Below are 17,085 nucleotides of genomic sequence, written 5' to 3' on the forward strand. Positions count from 1 at the left end.
GGCGTTAGAGTGGGGGTGGCAACTTGAATCGACAAACTTGCTCTGCGTCTATGTGACTGGAGTCTGCATGCTGAACCTCAACTTTCTAGCTTTTATAGTTTCTAAGATCTCGTCGTTCATACGGACGGACAGACGAACGGACAGGCGGACATGGCCGAGATCAAGAATATATATACTTTATATGGTCGGAAACGCTTCCTTCTGCATGTTACATACTTTCCAACGAATCTAGTATACCCTTATACTCTACGAGTAACGGGTATAATAACGAAAAAATGTCAAAACATTTTTAAAAAGGGCGTGGCGGTCTGGACGGTTTGTGGCCGTAATCAATAATATACAAACAGTGTCGCTCAATTGATAGGTTTAAAAAAGCTATCTTACATTTTTCAATCGCACATTGTTTAAAAAATACTTTTCTGTTCTTTCTTTATATTTTATTTACTCATTATTCACAAAAAAATAGGAACGGGAAAAGAACAATGAAAATTTAGAAGTCAAAATGTTAGCAGTTTTTTCCGTAATAAGGCAGACTATTGAAAAAAAATGAATGAGAAAAAAAATGTACAAAAGCATCATCGGAGATGATAACCTACGAAATACCTTAAATTCCACCCATTCTGCTGGTACAATTAGGGAATAATGCGGGAAACTTTATATGAAGCTGAAACAGTACACGATGTTTCGAAAGTACACAAAAAGAAAATTGTTTACTATAACTATGGTGAGAAAGGACACCGTTCTAGTGGCTGCAACAACAAAGAGAAAGGCAAAAAGTGTCTTAAAAATTTGGCAACATCTCCAAAAACCACAAGGCAACAAAGCCGCCGTCTAAGAATGTAAGTCCGTTACTTGAGCTTTATGTCAGCAAACAATAAAACGAGCAAACGAGTGGTTTTAATTCAAAACCACTACTGCCTTGCCCGGTTCGACACGGGAAATAAATTTAATATTTTACTTATACAATGAGCTTGCTATACCAAATGCAATGCCAATAAGATCAAGCCTATTAGACAGTGAGTGCAAGCAGTTAGGGTTGCCAGCAGCGCATACGACTTAAACTCAAATGATCATCGGCGGAAAAATGTGTTTTTCAAGCAGAAATACATTTTGGTCCAAGTGGATTACGTGTTCGTAATATCCGATGAAATTTGTGATAAAAATATTCCATCAAACACAGTCAACGAATCAGCTTTTGATGGTGCAAAGGGTGAAGTACGCAATCTAATAATGTCAACAACAAATAATTCTGAACAACGAATCGCACCAACAAATTTTCTCGCAGATTTGCTTTTGCCGAAACAAACGTAATTGGCTAACGCTGTAATCCTCCTCGAATTTACAAACTCGGTAGTCCTTGCAAAAATTTGTGGGCGGATTTTTAGAGTGGGCGTGACAACATGAATCGACAAACTTGAGCTGCGTCTATGTCTTTGGAGTCTGTATGCTTAATCTCAACTTTCTAGCTTTTGTAGTTCCTGAGATCTCGACGTTCATACGGACGGACAGACGGACATACGGACTGTTTTACGTGGCCAATTAAAATCAACTAAAGATTTTCAAGCAATGAACTTTGTACAAGTGTATTCAAACGCTTGATATTTATTACCACTAGCAGAGTAACGGGTATCTAATGCTAAGAATTTGACTATATAAACAAGAGAGAATGCTATAGTCGGGTTCCCCGACTATCCGATAGCCGTTACTCAGCTAGTGGAAGTGCGAAGGAGAGTCTTCAAAACTGACAGTTTTTTGCAGTTTGTGGGCGCGCACAGATGGATTTGGCCAGATCGACTCGGCCATTGATCCTGATCAAGAATATATATACTTTATATGGTCGGAAACGCTTCCTTCTGCCTGTTACATACTTTTTAACGAATCTAGTACCCTTTTACTCTTTGAGTAACGGGTGTAATAAATATATCTTAAATATTTCATAAGCAATACAAATTTAAAACAAAACCTACTACCTGGAGAATCCTTTCCAGGTTTTCTTACCTTCGAACCACTAGGAATTCCCGTCGACTTGATTTACCCATTTCCGTATGAGCGCTGTGATCTCAGGAACTACATATATAAACTTGACAGCTGAGATTAGGCATGCGTTTTCTAGAGACGTAAATTCGTTTAATTCGAGACTCGAGCCCCCATAAGAAAACAGGGAAGTAACACTCGAATGTATTCTTTACTTTATTAAATATTTTTTGCTTTGAACGTGAGAATACATATATACAGCCTAACAGCTACAGTTACGTTGTAATAATGAATTTGTGATTTTCATTATTTCTTATTTCATTATTAATAAACTTTTCTTTTCTTGTACTAAGCAAATGCTCTTTAAAATAGGCTTCTTCGAAACTAATTTACAGCACTGAGAAAGTTTTTATAAATTTTGAATTAATATATATATAACATTAAATATATTATAGGAGTCGCTTTCTGTTGAAAATCATTTACATTACACACCTAGGGAGCTTGCTAAACATCTATATTGCAATCTTTTATTTACGAATATATTTCGGTTTTTTTTTGCGTAATCGTAACAAACTCAATTTTACCCATTTGCTTCTATTCGATTAAATATTATATTAATATTGCTCTATAGACCTAGCTCAGAACTATTTTCGATATCTTTGCCTAATGGCAGACTTCCAGTGTATGTACATGTTTATATATTATATATGATTATTTATATGTGAAATTCAATACGAATAAATACATTTCCTAAAAAATATTTGTACTTCGAGTTCAAAAAAGATAACCAAATTCCAACAGCCTTGGCTACATTCAAATTGAACTTGAAGAAACTGTGTACTCTACGCCTTAACTATCTTTTACTGGTAACTTTAGTTATATACAGGTACATCGATCGGAAGTTGAATACAAAATAAATATGCCATAATTCTAACAGGGATTTTCAGAGAACGTGAAAAGCTTTACTAGAATTTACACGTTTAGTTCAGAGAATTTATGGTTTTCTGCATCCTTGCGGAAGTACGGTTATAGAAAGTCTTGAAACTGCAGTTCCAAATCATGCTCACTGCTTCGAGTAAATCGATGTGTACATGTTTGTGGAAGAACTTAACTTCCTGCGACCTACCCAAAATACGAAATCCTGACTAATCAAACATAATCAACAAGCTTAACTCGACACCGAAAAGGAGAAAGCCACCCCAACTTCTATTTTTCACTTAATTATAGCTAAGACCCCAGTGTACCTCACTCCATTACACTTACAAGCTTCCTCTCGTCGTTTCAACCGACTTCGCCACCCACTGAGCACCGTTATTTTATTACTGTTTACCGTCCAAGCGTTGCTAGCGGCGTCCCTTTCACACATACGGTGTCTTTAGTCTGGCGGCCCATAACGGAAGTGTGCCAATTTTAGTTTCGGAGCGTTAATTGTTTTCCTGTCCGCCCACACACCCCGCCTACCACGTTTTCTGCTCTTATATCCATGATAGGTTTCAAGTGCATTAAAAAGATCATGGGTGGTAAATTAACTTATTGAGGCGTCACTTTTGTAGACCGTCGTCCCTCAGACGGCAGGACCGCTAGTTAACGGTAATTGATTCCATGTTTTTGCTGCTATTACACACAATCATACATATGCACTCTATATAAATCCTATGATATATGTATGTACATATGTGCAGAGATAAGGCCGATTGACTAAATTAAAAATTAGTTCAATTAAAAGAATTAATGGTATAAAGCGCTCTTAATTTTAGTAATTTACAAGAATACATGAATTTGTCAGTGCTAAGTCTCTATCTGTTCCGATATACATACATAAAATTATCTAAGATCGATCTAGAGAATAAATATACATACATATGTATGTACAAAACGTAATACGCCTTCTTAGTAGTTTTCTTTCGTTTTAACGTAAATGAGTACCTGTTATATTAGACTTCACGACTAAGTTCCGCTACTTATATTTTCCATAACTTAGTAATAGTTTAAGGTCTTATATAAAATATACGTGTTTTTTGATATTTGAAAAGGTTTTTTCAACTGGCACTTCAATAAGTTATATTTTCAGTAACCGTTTTGAAATATGTATACCTTTATATATACATTTATATATATATATACATTTATATTTATATGGTATACTTTTCAACGAATATAGTATACCCGTTTACTCTACGAGTAACGGGTATAAATATTTATGCAAACTTTTTGAAGATCATAAAAAATATCCTACCCTATTTAATCAAACCTTTTTAAAGTGATACAGCAAGCGGAAATCAAGTAATTTATTAAACTGCAAGAGATGGCTTTGGAGATTGCACACGAGGTGAAACTACTTTCTAACGTCTTTTTATACCCGTTACTCGTAGAGTAAAAGGGTATACTAGATTCGTTGAAAAGTATGTAACAGGCAGAAGGAAGCGTTTCCGACCATATAAAGTATATATATTCTTGATCAGGATCAGTAGCCGAGTCGATCTGGCCATGTCCGTCTGTCCGTCCGTCTGTCTGTCCGTCTGTCCGTCTGTCCGTATGAACGTCGAGATCTCAGGAACTACAAAAGCTAGAAAGTTGAGATTAAGTATACAGACTCCAGGGACATAGACGCAGCGCAAGTTTGTCGATTCAGGTTGCCACGCCCACTCTAACGCCCACAAACCGCCCAAAACTGCCACGCCCACATTTTTGAAAAATGTTTTAATATTTTTTCATTTTTGTATTGGCCTTGTAAATTTCTATCGATTTGCAAAAAAACTTTTTGCCACGCCCACTCTAACGCCCACAAACCGCCCAAAGCTGTCACGCCCACACTTTTGAAAAATGTTTTGATATTTTTTCATTTTTGTATTGGTCTTGTAAACTTCTATCGATTTGCCAAAAAACTTTCTGCCACGCCCACTATAACGCCTACAAACCGGCAAAAACTGTGTTTAAGACTCTCCTTCTCCCTTCCACTAGCTGAGTAACGGGTATCAGATAGTCGGGGAACTCGACTATAGCGTTCTCTCTTGTTATTAAATGTTCACGTCACTTTTACAACTTTCTAAGGGATCGATTCGAATATTTTTTCGGACTTAAATGAGTATTGCTAAGCTCATCAAAATATTTTTTTAAAACGTTCAGACTTAGCGTTTTTGGCGTCCATCTGGCGTCCACGTGGTTAACGTATCCATTAATGTGTAAAAATATTTTATTTAGCTTAGCAATACAAAAAATTTGAATAATCAGACCATTATCATTCCAATCATCTAATGAGCAACGAATGGCTCCGCGTGTGCAATTTAAGGCCGTCCTGCTTGGTAAAGATCAAAAAGCTGCACATTTACTGCCTGCTGATTCTCTCGATCTTCATTAATTTACGACATGGGTATCTAATAGTAGCGGCACTCAATTATGGCGTTCTCTCGTATTTTATACTTGCAACAATCAAAGCACTCAGAAATTTAAATGAATCACTTTGGAAAGTGATATATGTATTTACTAACTTGCTGACTCTCGGACAGAGAATCATGTCTTCCTATATTCGTCCAGGAAGGCATATTAATAATGACTTTATGGTATCGAGCATGCTCCCTTACAACTTTACAATCAATTTACCAAAATTATAATATATTCTAAAGGGCTATGAAAACAAATGTTATTCAGCTATTCTTATACAACATTTTAAATTCGTTTCTTCTTTTATTGTAAATTCAATATTCAATATTAGCTGGTTACGATTATTGCAAAAATGTTTCATAAATGACACAATTGTATGAAAACATAATAACTCACAAGGGTTTGAACACTCAAGCCGGTAAATCCACCGCGCTGATGTTCATAAATATCGTTTTTGAGCTTTTTACTGTATTTATATTTGTGTGCAATGTTTTTCCAATGCCGTTTACTACAATCCCGGCACCAACTCCTTATGAATGGCTTACAGAAACTCTCGGAAGGGCTCGTCGAAATTATCATTGATATCAGAAAAGTTCGGCGCATTGTTGCCCACCCCAACACCCACTCCGACACCAACCCCGATTCCAACTCCCAGGCCCACCGATGTATCCCCATTTAGTATCAGCGTAGGCTGCTGCTGGGTTTGAATGCTCATGCTGGCCCCTAGGTGGCCATGGCCATGAATCGCCTGCTGGTGGTGCGGAAGATGGCTAGTTTGCTGTTGCTGCTGCTGCTCCATCGGTGTCTGCAAGTGTATGGCTTGTGATTGGATGCTCTGCATCGCGGGGCTCGCGGTGACTGTGGCAGCGTTCAGCAAGCTGCCATCAGTGGCTGCCAAAAGGGCACAGTCGAATGCGCCACCGTTGGCCAGGGCGTCCTCGAAGCAGAGAGTCGCGGCACTGGAATTTGCAGCAATGCCACTTGCTACCGGGCCTCCACTTTCCGAGGCAAGATTTGAGAGCAATACCCCGCCAACGGCCCCCGAGTTCAGCTCCAAAGCCGCCGCCTCCTCGTTGCGCTTGGAGAGTATTATGTGTGTCAGATTTATGATATAGTTTTTGGCCAGAGTGAGAGTTTCGATCTTGGACAGCCGTCGCTCCATCTCCACGTGTGGTATGACCTCTCGAAGCGATTGAAACGCATCGTTTAGGCTGTGCATCCGCATTCGCTCGCGTTCATTTGACTCCAGACGACGCATATTCCGCTCTTTAGCGTTCAGGGCTCCTTTCCGACGTCTATTGGAGTTGCCGTTCGCATTGGAGGAGTTGGAGCTGGCACTGTTTGCGGCAATAGTGGACGCACAGGCTCCTAAGCCAGCTTGCTGGACCCGGACGCGGCTTGATGGCCCTTGACCGCCCAGAGAACCACCGGACGGATGCCCAGTGTTAGTGGCGCTGCCACCTCCGTTGCTGCTGCCGCCTCCGCCGCTCGTGTCATCGCTTTGCGAACTGGAGTCTGTCATCTCCAGGTCATAAGTATTATTGCTTAGCTGGAAGCAGCAAAAATTGAAGGTATTATCATTGACCCATTGGTTTGGCCTTTTTACGATCTACCTGTGAAGTTCGTCTGGTGGCACGACGAACGGGTCGGGAACTACCCTCCGCCGATTCTGAAGACAGTCCATTGTGTCCGTCTGTGTTGTAATTGTTGTTATTGTGATGCAATTGATGTTGCAATTGCATAAAATCATGGCTGCCCATTAGTTCCGTTAGCTGTGTGGCATCCATGGTTGTTGAGCAACAAAAGTTTTCGACTATAAAAAACATTAAAAATAATTAATTTTACAACACATAACTTTAAGTAATTAAGTAACCCTAACAGTTAAAAACATGATATCTGTACGTATAAGTCGCAGGATCTTGAAGAAAGTGGAACGTATGTATTTCCACAAAATGTAAAACCTTTTGGAAATCCTAGGTGGTATTTGTAAATATCATTCCGATGGCAGCTCATATCATTTGCGTTATAACAAATATATTTGCAACGGTAAAAATTTACTAGATTAATATAAAACTTAAAAAATATCTAAACATTTTTTGAAGGTGTAGGCGTATCAGTTTTGGGCGGTTTGTGGCCGTATAGTAAGCAACATTTGAAAACAAACTTGCCTGCGTCTATGTCTTTGAAAGCTGCATGCTTAATCTCAACATTCTAGCTTTTATAATTCCTGAGATCGAGGCGTTCATACGGACTGACGGACATGGCCAGTTCGAATCGTCTATTGATCCTGATCAAGAACTCCGCTTATAGCGTCAGTCCGATTATTGCGACGGAAACTCAATGGCTTGGTTGGTTCCCATACAAAGTTATATGAAAGGACCTCCGGTTGGTACGTCTCCGCTTTTAGCGACAAACCGCTTATACCGACGAGATTTTTCATAATTCAAGCGGATATTGCGACGTTCCGTATAAAAAATACAGCAAAATATTGCCCACAATTTTAAGCATCAAACGACTCTCTTAGAAATGTATGTGTCTATCAGTGACCGACGTCACAAAAATGTTTACAGCGTGCGCTTGCAGACCTCATGCCTATATTCCATAAGATGTCCCGTTATATTTCTAGTTTTTTCAGCTTTTTTTCAATAAAACTTAATGCGTAAATTCGTCGAATGTGATTTAATGCACTAAATGTTAAAAAAAATTAATTTGTTGTATGTTAAAACATATTACGAACATGGCAACCATAAAATAAACAAAAAAAACTTTTTTCCCACCTTTCTGATAGTGCGTCTTTCGGATATATCGACGTAAAATCTTCGGTCCCTTAAAAGTCGTTATAACGGGACTCTACTGTACTTTAGATGGTACAAATCTAGTATACCCATTTACTCTACAAGTTCACACTTTGACAATGTTTTTTTTAGATACGGCCATCTGAAATAAATATTTCGTCCATGCAAACTCTAGCGCCCGCAAAAAGCGAAGAACACAATTTTTATTTTTTACTTTATTATTTTTTTAAAAGAATTGGTAAATTTCTTCCGTGCACTCTAAGTGGGTATCTGTTATCCGCCTTGTTTTTTCAGCGAACGAATTGGTGCGACCCAGGAAATAAACATACAGAAAGTTAGAAAGAAAAAAACTGTTAATATTGTTGATATTTGAATATTAAACTACAGATTTTTTGCCTCATATTATTTATACTCGCTTAGTCGTTGAATAAGCTATTCTGCTTAATTAGTTCGTCAATTTTCGATTAAAATTGCCAAAATCATTTTCTTTGATTATTGTTGACTGCTTCTTATCTGCGAGCACCTTTGTTATCAGCATTTGACTGTGCGCGTGTCTATTTACTTCACTAAAAAAGTTTGTATCTAGCTGTCTCATAATATCATTTTTTAAATGTCAAGTGTTCTGATTTGTTTAATTAAACTAAAGCTTGGCTTGTATCCTTGAGAGGCAAACGTTTTCGATTATTACGGTTTATTCGTTTAATTACGGCATGGAAACCTTCCGTTAACCTGTTTCATACTTTTGCACCAATCTAGTAAACCCTTTTACTTTGTACCAGATATAAAGGGAGATATGGAGTTTCTCGACTATCGCATACGCGTTACTTGGCTGGAGGTAGTGCAAATAAGAAATTTAAACAATTTTTTGGCATATCTATAGAAATTGGCACGACAAATGATAAACGGAACAAAATATTATCCAATGTGTGGGCGTGGCCATTATCGGCAGTTGTAGGCGTTAAAGCTGCGTGACAGCCATCTGAAAAAGTTACCAGGATCTGCATGCTTAATCTTAAAATCTAGAGAGTTTTTATCGTTCCTGAGATCACAGCGTTCATACGGACAGACAGACGACATGGCCAACCTGACTCACCTAGTTATCCTAATCAAGTCTATGTATATAATTTATAGAGTCGAAAATGCTTTATTTTACCTGTTACATATTTTTCAATTATACTTATTAATGATACCTTTTTCATTAGGAGTAACGGTTATAAGAATGTGTAAAAGAAATAACGTTTCGTACATTTTATAAGACACAGTTTTTAATAAAGTTCCAAACTGAAGTTCTCTACGCCAGGCGAAATCCATTAAATTTTTGGAGTATAATTTAAACATGGTAAATTGCCTTGTACATTATTACATTCAGCATACGACATTCTTTTAAAAACAAGAGAGAACGCTATAGTCGAGTTCCCCAACTATCTGATACCCGTTACTCAGCTAGTGCAAGTGCGAAGGAGAAATTTCAGCACTGAAAGTTTTGGCGGTTTGTGGGCGTTAGAGTGGGCGTGGCAACGCGAATCGACAAACTTTCGCTGCGTCGGAGAGACGGACAGACGGACGAACAGACCTACGGATAGGGCCAGATCGACTCGGCTATTGATCCTGATCAAGAATATATAAACTTTATATGGTCGGAAACGCTTCCTTCTGCCTGTTACATACTTTTTAACGAATCTAGAATACCCTTTTAGTCTGCGAGTAACGGGTATAAATATCTAACCGGTAAAATAAGTGCATTGTCAAGTGCATTATTTCTGTTACAGTAATGCACATAGAGAAAAAAATGTACGTACTATAGTTACACAAAGCAATGATTTTCCCACATGTGTTTTGACAAATGCCTTACAAAAGATTTACAAAGATGTTGTGATGCTTGGACCCGTTAGATGGGAGGGAGCAAAAGAATCGACTTTTTGTCCAGATTGTTTATACAAAGCAAGGTGGCTCTACGACAGGGGGTGCCGCAGTAGTCCCTATCCAGTGGTGACGACACGGTGTGTTATACTGAACTTGTCTTTTCTCATATTTCCATGGCTGGAGCCACCAGCTCAGGTTCGGCATTTTATGGGGGCATCGTTATAAGCCATAACGGCAGGTTTAATACGATCAACGGAGACGGCTTCTTTTTCTTCTTAAAGACGATGTCTTTTTAATTCTTGTCCGAAGATTTTGTCAAGGATTGTTCGGGTGACACATCATAGCAGCCTTAAATGATCTGTGCCATCTTTCAAATGTATGTACTATACATGCTGTAAGCTGTCTCGCTCGTGAGTCGGAAATAACGGAGACCACAGAGTATGAGTTGATGAGGAATGCGGAGAAAATGGGGATTACAGCGAATGATTGTCAGGGACTGTTAAGAATTAAGATCAAGGCTGTGAACTGGACCACCGTATAATGCTGTAGGAGTCTGACTACTAGGACGATTATTTTACTTCATCCACTTAAGATCATGTCGACCTTTTTAGTGAGCAAGCGCAAAGAAGCGGCGATCTCCTTATTCGTTTCCGGAGGAGCAACTACATGCAGTAGTTATTAATGTGCTTATTCTCGGATACGACGCTCTCGAAGATTAGTTTTCTGGGAAAAAGAGATTCTGAGTTGGGAGTAGTTACATAAAAAATGTAGGCATTTTTCCAAAAATATGGCATGACTGCTTTTAGTCGTTAAATGTACAACAAAAAATTTAAAACGTTCTAGCATCAGAGCGCTACTTGTTACTCGTTACCCGTTACACGTACAGTAAAAGGGTATTCTAGATTCGTTGAAAAGCATGTAACAGGCAGAAGAAAGCGTTTCCGACCATATAAAGTTTATATATTCTTGATCACGATCAATAGACGATTTTGAAATCTTTAACTAATGCCTTAACGAAAGTAGGACGGAATATGATACACAAAACGAAACCTATTTCAAATATGCTGAAAAAATTATTCAGATTCAAATTCATAAAATAAACAAAATGTGTATTTTGGTTAACCATCGATAAGTTTTCTCGTTTATGTTGGTGGTTTAATTTTTCTTTTTTTTGTGAATGCATCTACCCCTTGCTACACGCCTTTGCACGAATACAATATACCCTTTTGGCCAAGAGTTGAGGAGTATAAAAAACATTTACCGATGAAACGCTTTTGCCGCATTGTCGTTGTTATGGTTATGCCCTTTGGCTTACCAGCATTTGACCCGGAACCTGCAGCAGTGTTTAAAGCCTGGGACAGGCTGAGGAATACGCGGAACGGGAAATGTACATTGACTTTGTTGTAATAGAAACCGCGTACTTTGCAGTGCATTTAGTCCGTCGTTGGTGTTGAATGAAACAAAAGTGTCGCTATTATTTAACGACAACAGCTCCTTGGACTTCAGCCTCTTTGGTGCCATGGCATGGCTTAACACAGCGGTGGTCTAGTCAAATGCCAGATTTATAAATTGCACTTAAAAGTTTGTTTAAGGCAAAGTATAATCGCATACTTTTGAAAAATGTAAATTTGTATTTATATATTTATTATTATTTATTCGTATTTCAAACAGTAGATAAATAGCCTTAAACCAACGTATTATCAAATAAAATACTTTGATTTTTTTATCCCGAGAACTAACTGAAAATTTCACTTTCTTTGTTTAGCGGTAGGCAGGGGTTTGAGGATCTCAGCTATGCAACCAGCACCTGGTCTTGTGTAATATTTATTACGCTTTCTATTAAATAAAGCATACTTTTGTGAGTATTTGTTTGCCTTTTCTGTGTGGGTGGATGCTAAGTTAAAACAACGTATACTGCATTTGACAAGTGCATAGGGAATTTTGTAAATGTAGCCCGAATGACTGCAGATTTTTGAAAATAGGCAAAGTCAGTTTGATGCTTTCAACTATATTTAACTGGTGTTTGTGTTAGCTTTTTCTAATTAATGGGCTGTTTACCGAGACACACATCTGCAGATCTATAAGGTAAGTTCGCGTAATAATAACAATACATAATAACATTTTTGTAATGGTACTTAGCCGACCTAAGAATGCTCTTAAGCCGGTTAAATTGGTTTGTCAACTTACATGTATTTAATTTAATTTATCCACTATGTTTTAAAGTATTTAAATGCACTTTTCAAAAACTCTCACAATTCGTGATACATATCATTTTTGTTAAATATTTATATAGATGCTCTGGCTATTAACCCTTTTTGCTATCCAACTCTAAGCAAAAGTATTTTTTAAAACTTCCGCACAATTCGAACCAAGTATCTCGGGAGCGCACAACGATTACCGGAAACGCGGAAACGCTGATGATGACGGCCACTTGTGGAATGGCTCCAGGAACGAAGCGTTGCCATCGGCCGACCCGAGTCTAGACAAAAGACGAATCACAAGCCTAGCCGATGGGAGTCGAGTCGAGCAACAAGTCCACCCAGCAGAGGGGCTGGAGCTTCCACCCGCACGAGAGCCTGAGTCAAAACAGACTGGCGAATGGAGAGCAACTGAAAATGCTCAAAAGCGGAGTGGATTTCTGAGTCAGAGTGCTAATTTTCGTCTTTTCAAAGGATTAAGGTGGCACCCCTGATATTAGAGGATTAGGTTAAGTGGGGTCCTGTCATCCTATTAATGCCTGCATATTGATAATGCAGTCCGTACCTGCGATAGCTGGTTGTACAAAGTAACTTAAACCATAAACCATTTTTACATCTGGAATTTTACGAAAAATTAACAGCGAAATGTAATTAATATGAGTACCCGACGGTGACACATTAAAGTGTAGTTTTAGTGTCTGTATTATTTGTAAAGTTATCATAGCAAAATTAGAATAGTGTTTGTTTTCGACCACAAAACTATAATTTTATACATTCTTACCGAAAGTCGCATTTGAGAAATATTATGGATTTGGCATGATGCTCCTCTACGTTCTCCGACAATATTAAAAAAAGTACTAGTTCCAATAGGTCTTAACGTAAAACAAATATACCCTTCACTGCACGAAATCCCAGGCTAGCCCACACATACACACATAGATGCAGTTCCAACCCCACCACACATATTTGCCCAACGGGGTGGCTTGTGCCTCGGAGTTCCTAGACATGAACACCACGTGCTCAGGCTCAACTCCAGAGGGAGGTATTGAGCCAAATGGGCGGCCCGACCCACAAGGGTCTAAGTGAGGGGTGGGTGAGAAGCCTGATTAGTACATGTGACGCATGTTGCTCGCGACGGCCTGCATTCGACTGCGGCTGACTTTCCACATGGCTGTCGCCAGCTCCTTTGTTACCAACTCCGATTGACTGAGTGAGTTGTATACTGTTATTATTATTATCGTCTGTTTGTCCACGCTCTTGTTGCTGTTGGTTATCACAGTGCTTATGTCCTTATCGGAAGGGCTTTATCTCATGATAAACTATTGTCGGCAGATAATGAAATGTTGCTAGGAAAGCTATTTTGCTTATTCAAATGTTGCGAGCTTCCCTCCCACAAAATGTGTGTATGTGGTTTTTATTTGACTAATATTTCTTTTGTTTGGCTTAGATCAAAGGGATTTTAATAATTGCTGCAATATTGCAGACAAGTTATGCACAACTTTGATGCAAAAACCCCTTAGAACAAAAAAATATGTTATGATACCTTAAATCGTTTAAAAGTCATGGGGTCACTGCCACAATTGTAACCGTTTATTCAAACACCGAATTGGGATTTGTACTATATTAAATAAACAGGAGAGGGATCGTCACCGGCTCTGAGGGCCCCACGCAAAATCAGATACCTTTATAATGAAACGAAAGAACTTTCTGTGTAGTGGCATTTTGATGTTCTGGAAACATGTTTAGTGTTTCTGATGGATGTAACACACGCCAGTGTGCTTTAATAGTAATTTAAGGTGGAGCATCGTTGCATCAAAGAAAACGACCATTGTTTGTTTAATATTATTCAACCAAGAAAAAAGTTTTCTTATTGAAAATAAGTCGCCCTTCCCTTCTTATTTGCTTTCCCCACTAATTCCTCTTCAGACAAGTGTTGCCAAATACAAATTGACAGTTAATATTTTTAAACTCAGTTGCAAGGGATGGGAACAAGAAATAGAGGTAGTACAAGCCGCATGTTGTCGACATTATGTAAATCACCCGTCGGCAGCGTAAGCATTTGCGTGCCCCACCTCTTTTAGCCAAAGCATGGAAACAATAAACAGGAAGAAAAAACAGAAGACAGAGCTGAAAAAGAAGGGGAATATTGTTTAGCCGATAGCTTCTTACAGTTCCGGAAGATGAGTTTCCGACAAGCGAAGTTTTTTCCGTTAGCGGCGCTTGTATGTTGCTCATCAACAGTTGGTTGGTCCTTTGTCGTTCTGTTTTGACTTATTAAAACGATCATTGCACTCGACGTTTCGCCTTATTCAAAGGTCAATGAAGAAGTTCTCCTAAGGCACCTAATTGCACTAATGTGAATAATGTATAAAGATGAATGTAGATACATTCTGCATATATGTACAGCTGCGAAAAAAAAAATAGCACCACTTGCCCAGTAAAACTTTGAATAAGTCTCCTACCTACAATTTTGGGTTTAAAAGGATCTGAAATACCTTTTTAGAAAGGTTAAACAATTCACTTTTTAGGAAATAAAAAAAAATCACAATTGTTCTATGAATTCTTAACTTATTTAAGGAACTTTATGAAAAATGACAAAAAAGGGCGAAAAAAATAATAGCACCACTTCATAAAAAATGCTTTAAACATAAAATATAAACTTAACAGTAACAAATTCATTAATAACAAGTGATTGTATATTAAAACTACGCCGATCCCATTAATTTAGTGTTTGGTAGTGTATCCTTTATTAGCAATAACAGCTGCGCAACGCTTTGGCATGGAGTCAACCAGGTCCTGGCACCGTTTTGGGGTTATATTGCTCCAGGACTCCTTAATCACGGTCCATAGGCTTTCGTTATTAGTTGGCTTAAAAGCTGCAACTGCCTTTTTAATATTCGACCAAAGGTTTTCGATGGGATTGAGGTCTGACGACTGCGCAGGCCACTCCAGAACATGAACTGATCTATTTTGGAACCATTCCTTGGCTTTCCTACTGGTATGCTTGGGGTCATTGTCTTGTTGGAAGACCTATTTTAGCGGCATATCATATTCAGCAAAGGGTATCATAACCGTTTCCAAAATATCCACATACACATGCTGATCCATTATGGTTTTATCCAATGTATTGGTCCAACTCCATAGTAAGAAAAACATGCCCATACCATTACACTGGATCCGCCGTGTTTAATTGCTTCTACTGTGTCGTTTGGCTTATATTCGGTGTTCCTAGGGCGCCTTACATTCGATCAAGATCCATTGCCACCAAAAAAAACCACCTTGCTCTCATCTGACAATAAAAAGTTCGTCCATCTTTCGCATGGCCAATTTAAATGTTCCTTGACGAACTTAATGCGCTTGGGTATGTGTCTCCCATTTAAAAAAAGGACCTTTCCTTGGACTACAGCCTTTTAAACTATGTTCCCTTAGACATGTGTGAACTGTTTGCACTGTTGCGGATATGTTGAGATCCTTTTTCAGTTCGGTAGGAGCTTTAAATGGATCCTTCTTGCTCTCGGGCACTAGCCTTTTGAAGAGGTGGGTGCCCAATGATTGTTTTTTCCCACGTTTTTCGGGATTCTCGTTGTAGGTGATTACATTTCCTATAATTTTGTTTGAGCATTGAAGGATTTGGCCAATATTTCTAAAAGATTTTCCTTCAGAAATGAGTTTTTTGATCAAGTCACGTTTTTCTTCAGTGCAGTGCTTTCCACGTCCCATTTTAATGATTTTTTAAAGGAAATTTTTTAAAAATCATTTTCGAAATAATAGATTAAGTGTCAAGTTTAATAACCACATGCTTTTTACCAAAGCAATCCTTCGATAATTATTGATTATTTGAAAAAATCGATAGTGGTGCTATTTTTTTTTTCGCCTCATTTTAGACCTTGCCGCCCAAAAAAAATTATAAAAAATTAAGGTATAAACAATTCAAATTTTTTTTTTAATTTTTGAATGGGAAAAATATCTAGCATTATGCGAAAAATCAGTATTTGGTTCTATCGGTACCTCAACCTTAATTTATTTGATCAATAACAAAAAAAGGTATGGTGGTGCTATTATTTTTTTCGCAACTGTATATAGTATATACAGCTGCAAGTATCAATGTAATTTAATGGGGGTTTTCGAATTTGTTGCCATTCTTTATGAAGTAGAATGCATAAAACCTACTCTACTTATGTACATTAGAAAATCATTTGTAGCTGAACAAAAGAGAACTCAATCCAATCCAAGATCCAATTAGGGACGGTTCGGATAATTTCTTAATGATCTTGTTTTAGATAATCACAGGTGGGGCGTAAATATAATCAGCAATTCATTTCCGTATAATACAAGTATACGTTGCAAAACCGGTTAAAAAAAATAGAGACACATATATATATATTTTACAATAGAAATTGGTCTCACCAAAGGACTCTTACATACACAGCTTTCCTTCCACCGCCCTCTATTAATTCATAAATCCTGACAACAGCAACCTAAAGTCCCCGGGCGAAGCATTCAATGCCTGTAATTAAATCAAACGGGAACAACACAACTGACATTTTAAGAACCGTTATCGACTTTAACACGTTTTAACACACAAATTTCATCATAGCAAGGCATTCCCGTCACAGCCACGAACCATCATGACGGTGCTAAGCCGGGCAGAAAAATCGCACCCGCGGTTATTTAAAAATTCTAAAGACAAGAGAAAATATTATAAGGCAATAATAAATAAAAAGGGAGCATGGCTGCGAACGAGGGAAAAAAGTTAAGTAGTCGTACCTCAATCTCACCCTCGCATGCCCTCTGGGTCCGAAACATCCCACGCGACTTGTCAAATGTCAATAGCAAAAAGTCTTCGTCCTCCTCGTAGTCGACAGCTGCTCAAC

The 17,085-nt window shown here is 38.2% G+C and overlaps 1 protein-coding gene across 1 annotated transcript; it reads right to left on the bottom strand.

Moving 5' to 3' along the window:
* Positions 1 to 5,645: 5,645 nt before the first annotated feature.
* On the bottom strand, positions 5,646 to 12,882 carry LOC6529219 (protein dimmed). The gene is made up of 3 exons (XM_002090190.3): positions 12,201 to 12,882; positions 6,969 to 7,168; positions 5,646 to 6,904 (listed from the first exon to the last, which is right to left on the bottom strand). Exons 2-3 carry the CDS (start codon positions 7,140 to 7,142, stop codon positions 5,897 to 5,899), a joined length of 1,182 nt encoding a protein of 393 aa, XP_002090226.1. The 5' UTR covers positions 7,143 to 7,168; positions 12,201 to 12,882; the 3' UTR covers positions 5,646 to 5,896.
* Positions 12,883 to 17,085: the final 4,203 nt, after the last annotated feature.

The sequence above is a fragment of the Drosophila yakuba genome, chromosome 2R, assembly GCF_016746365.2.
Source record: "Drosophila yakuba strain Tai18E2 chromosome 2R, Prin_Dyak_Tai18E2_2.1, whole genome shotgun sequence".
Classification (NCBI taxonomy): Eukaryota; Metazoa; Arthropoda; class Insecta; order Diptera; family Drosophilidae; genus Drosophila; species Drosophila yakuba.

What these genes read in the sequence shown, in the direction of transcription:
- LOC6529219 (XM_002090190.3), bottom strand. Translation starts at nt 7,142, where the DNA reads ATGGATGCCACACAGCTAACGGAACTAATGGGCAGCCATGATTTTATG. An exon ending in CCACCAGACGAACTTCACAG is followed by an intron (nt 6,905 to 6,968) that starts GTAGATCGTAAA and finishes TGCTGCTTCCAG; the next exon opens with CTAAGCAATAATACTTATGA.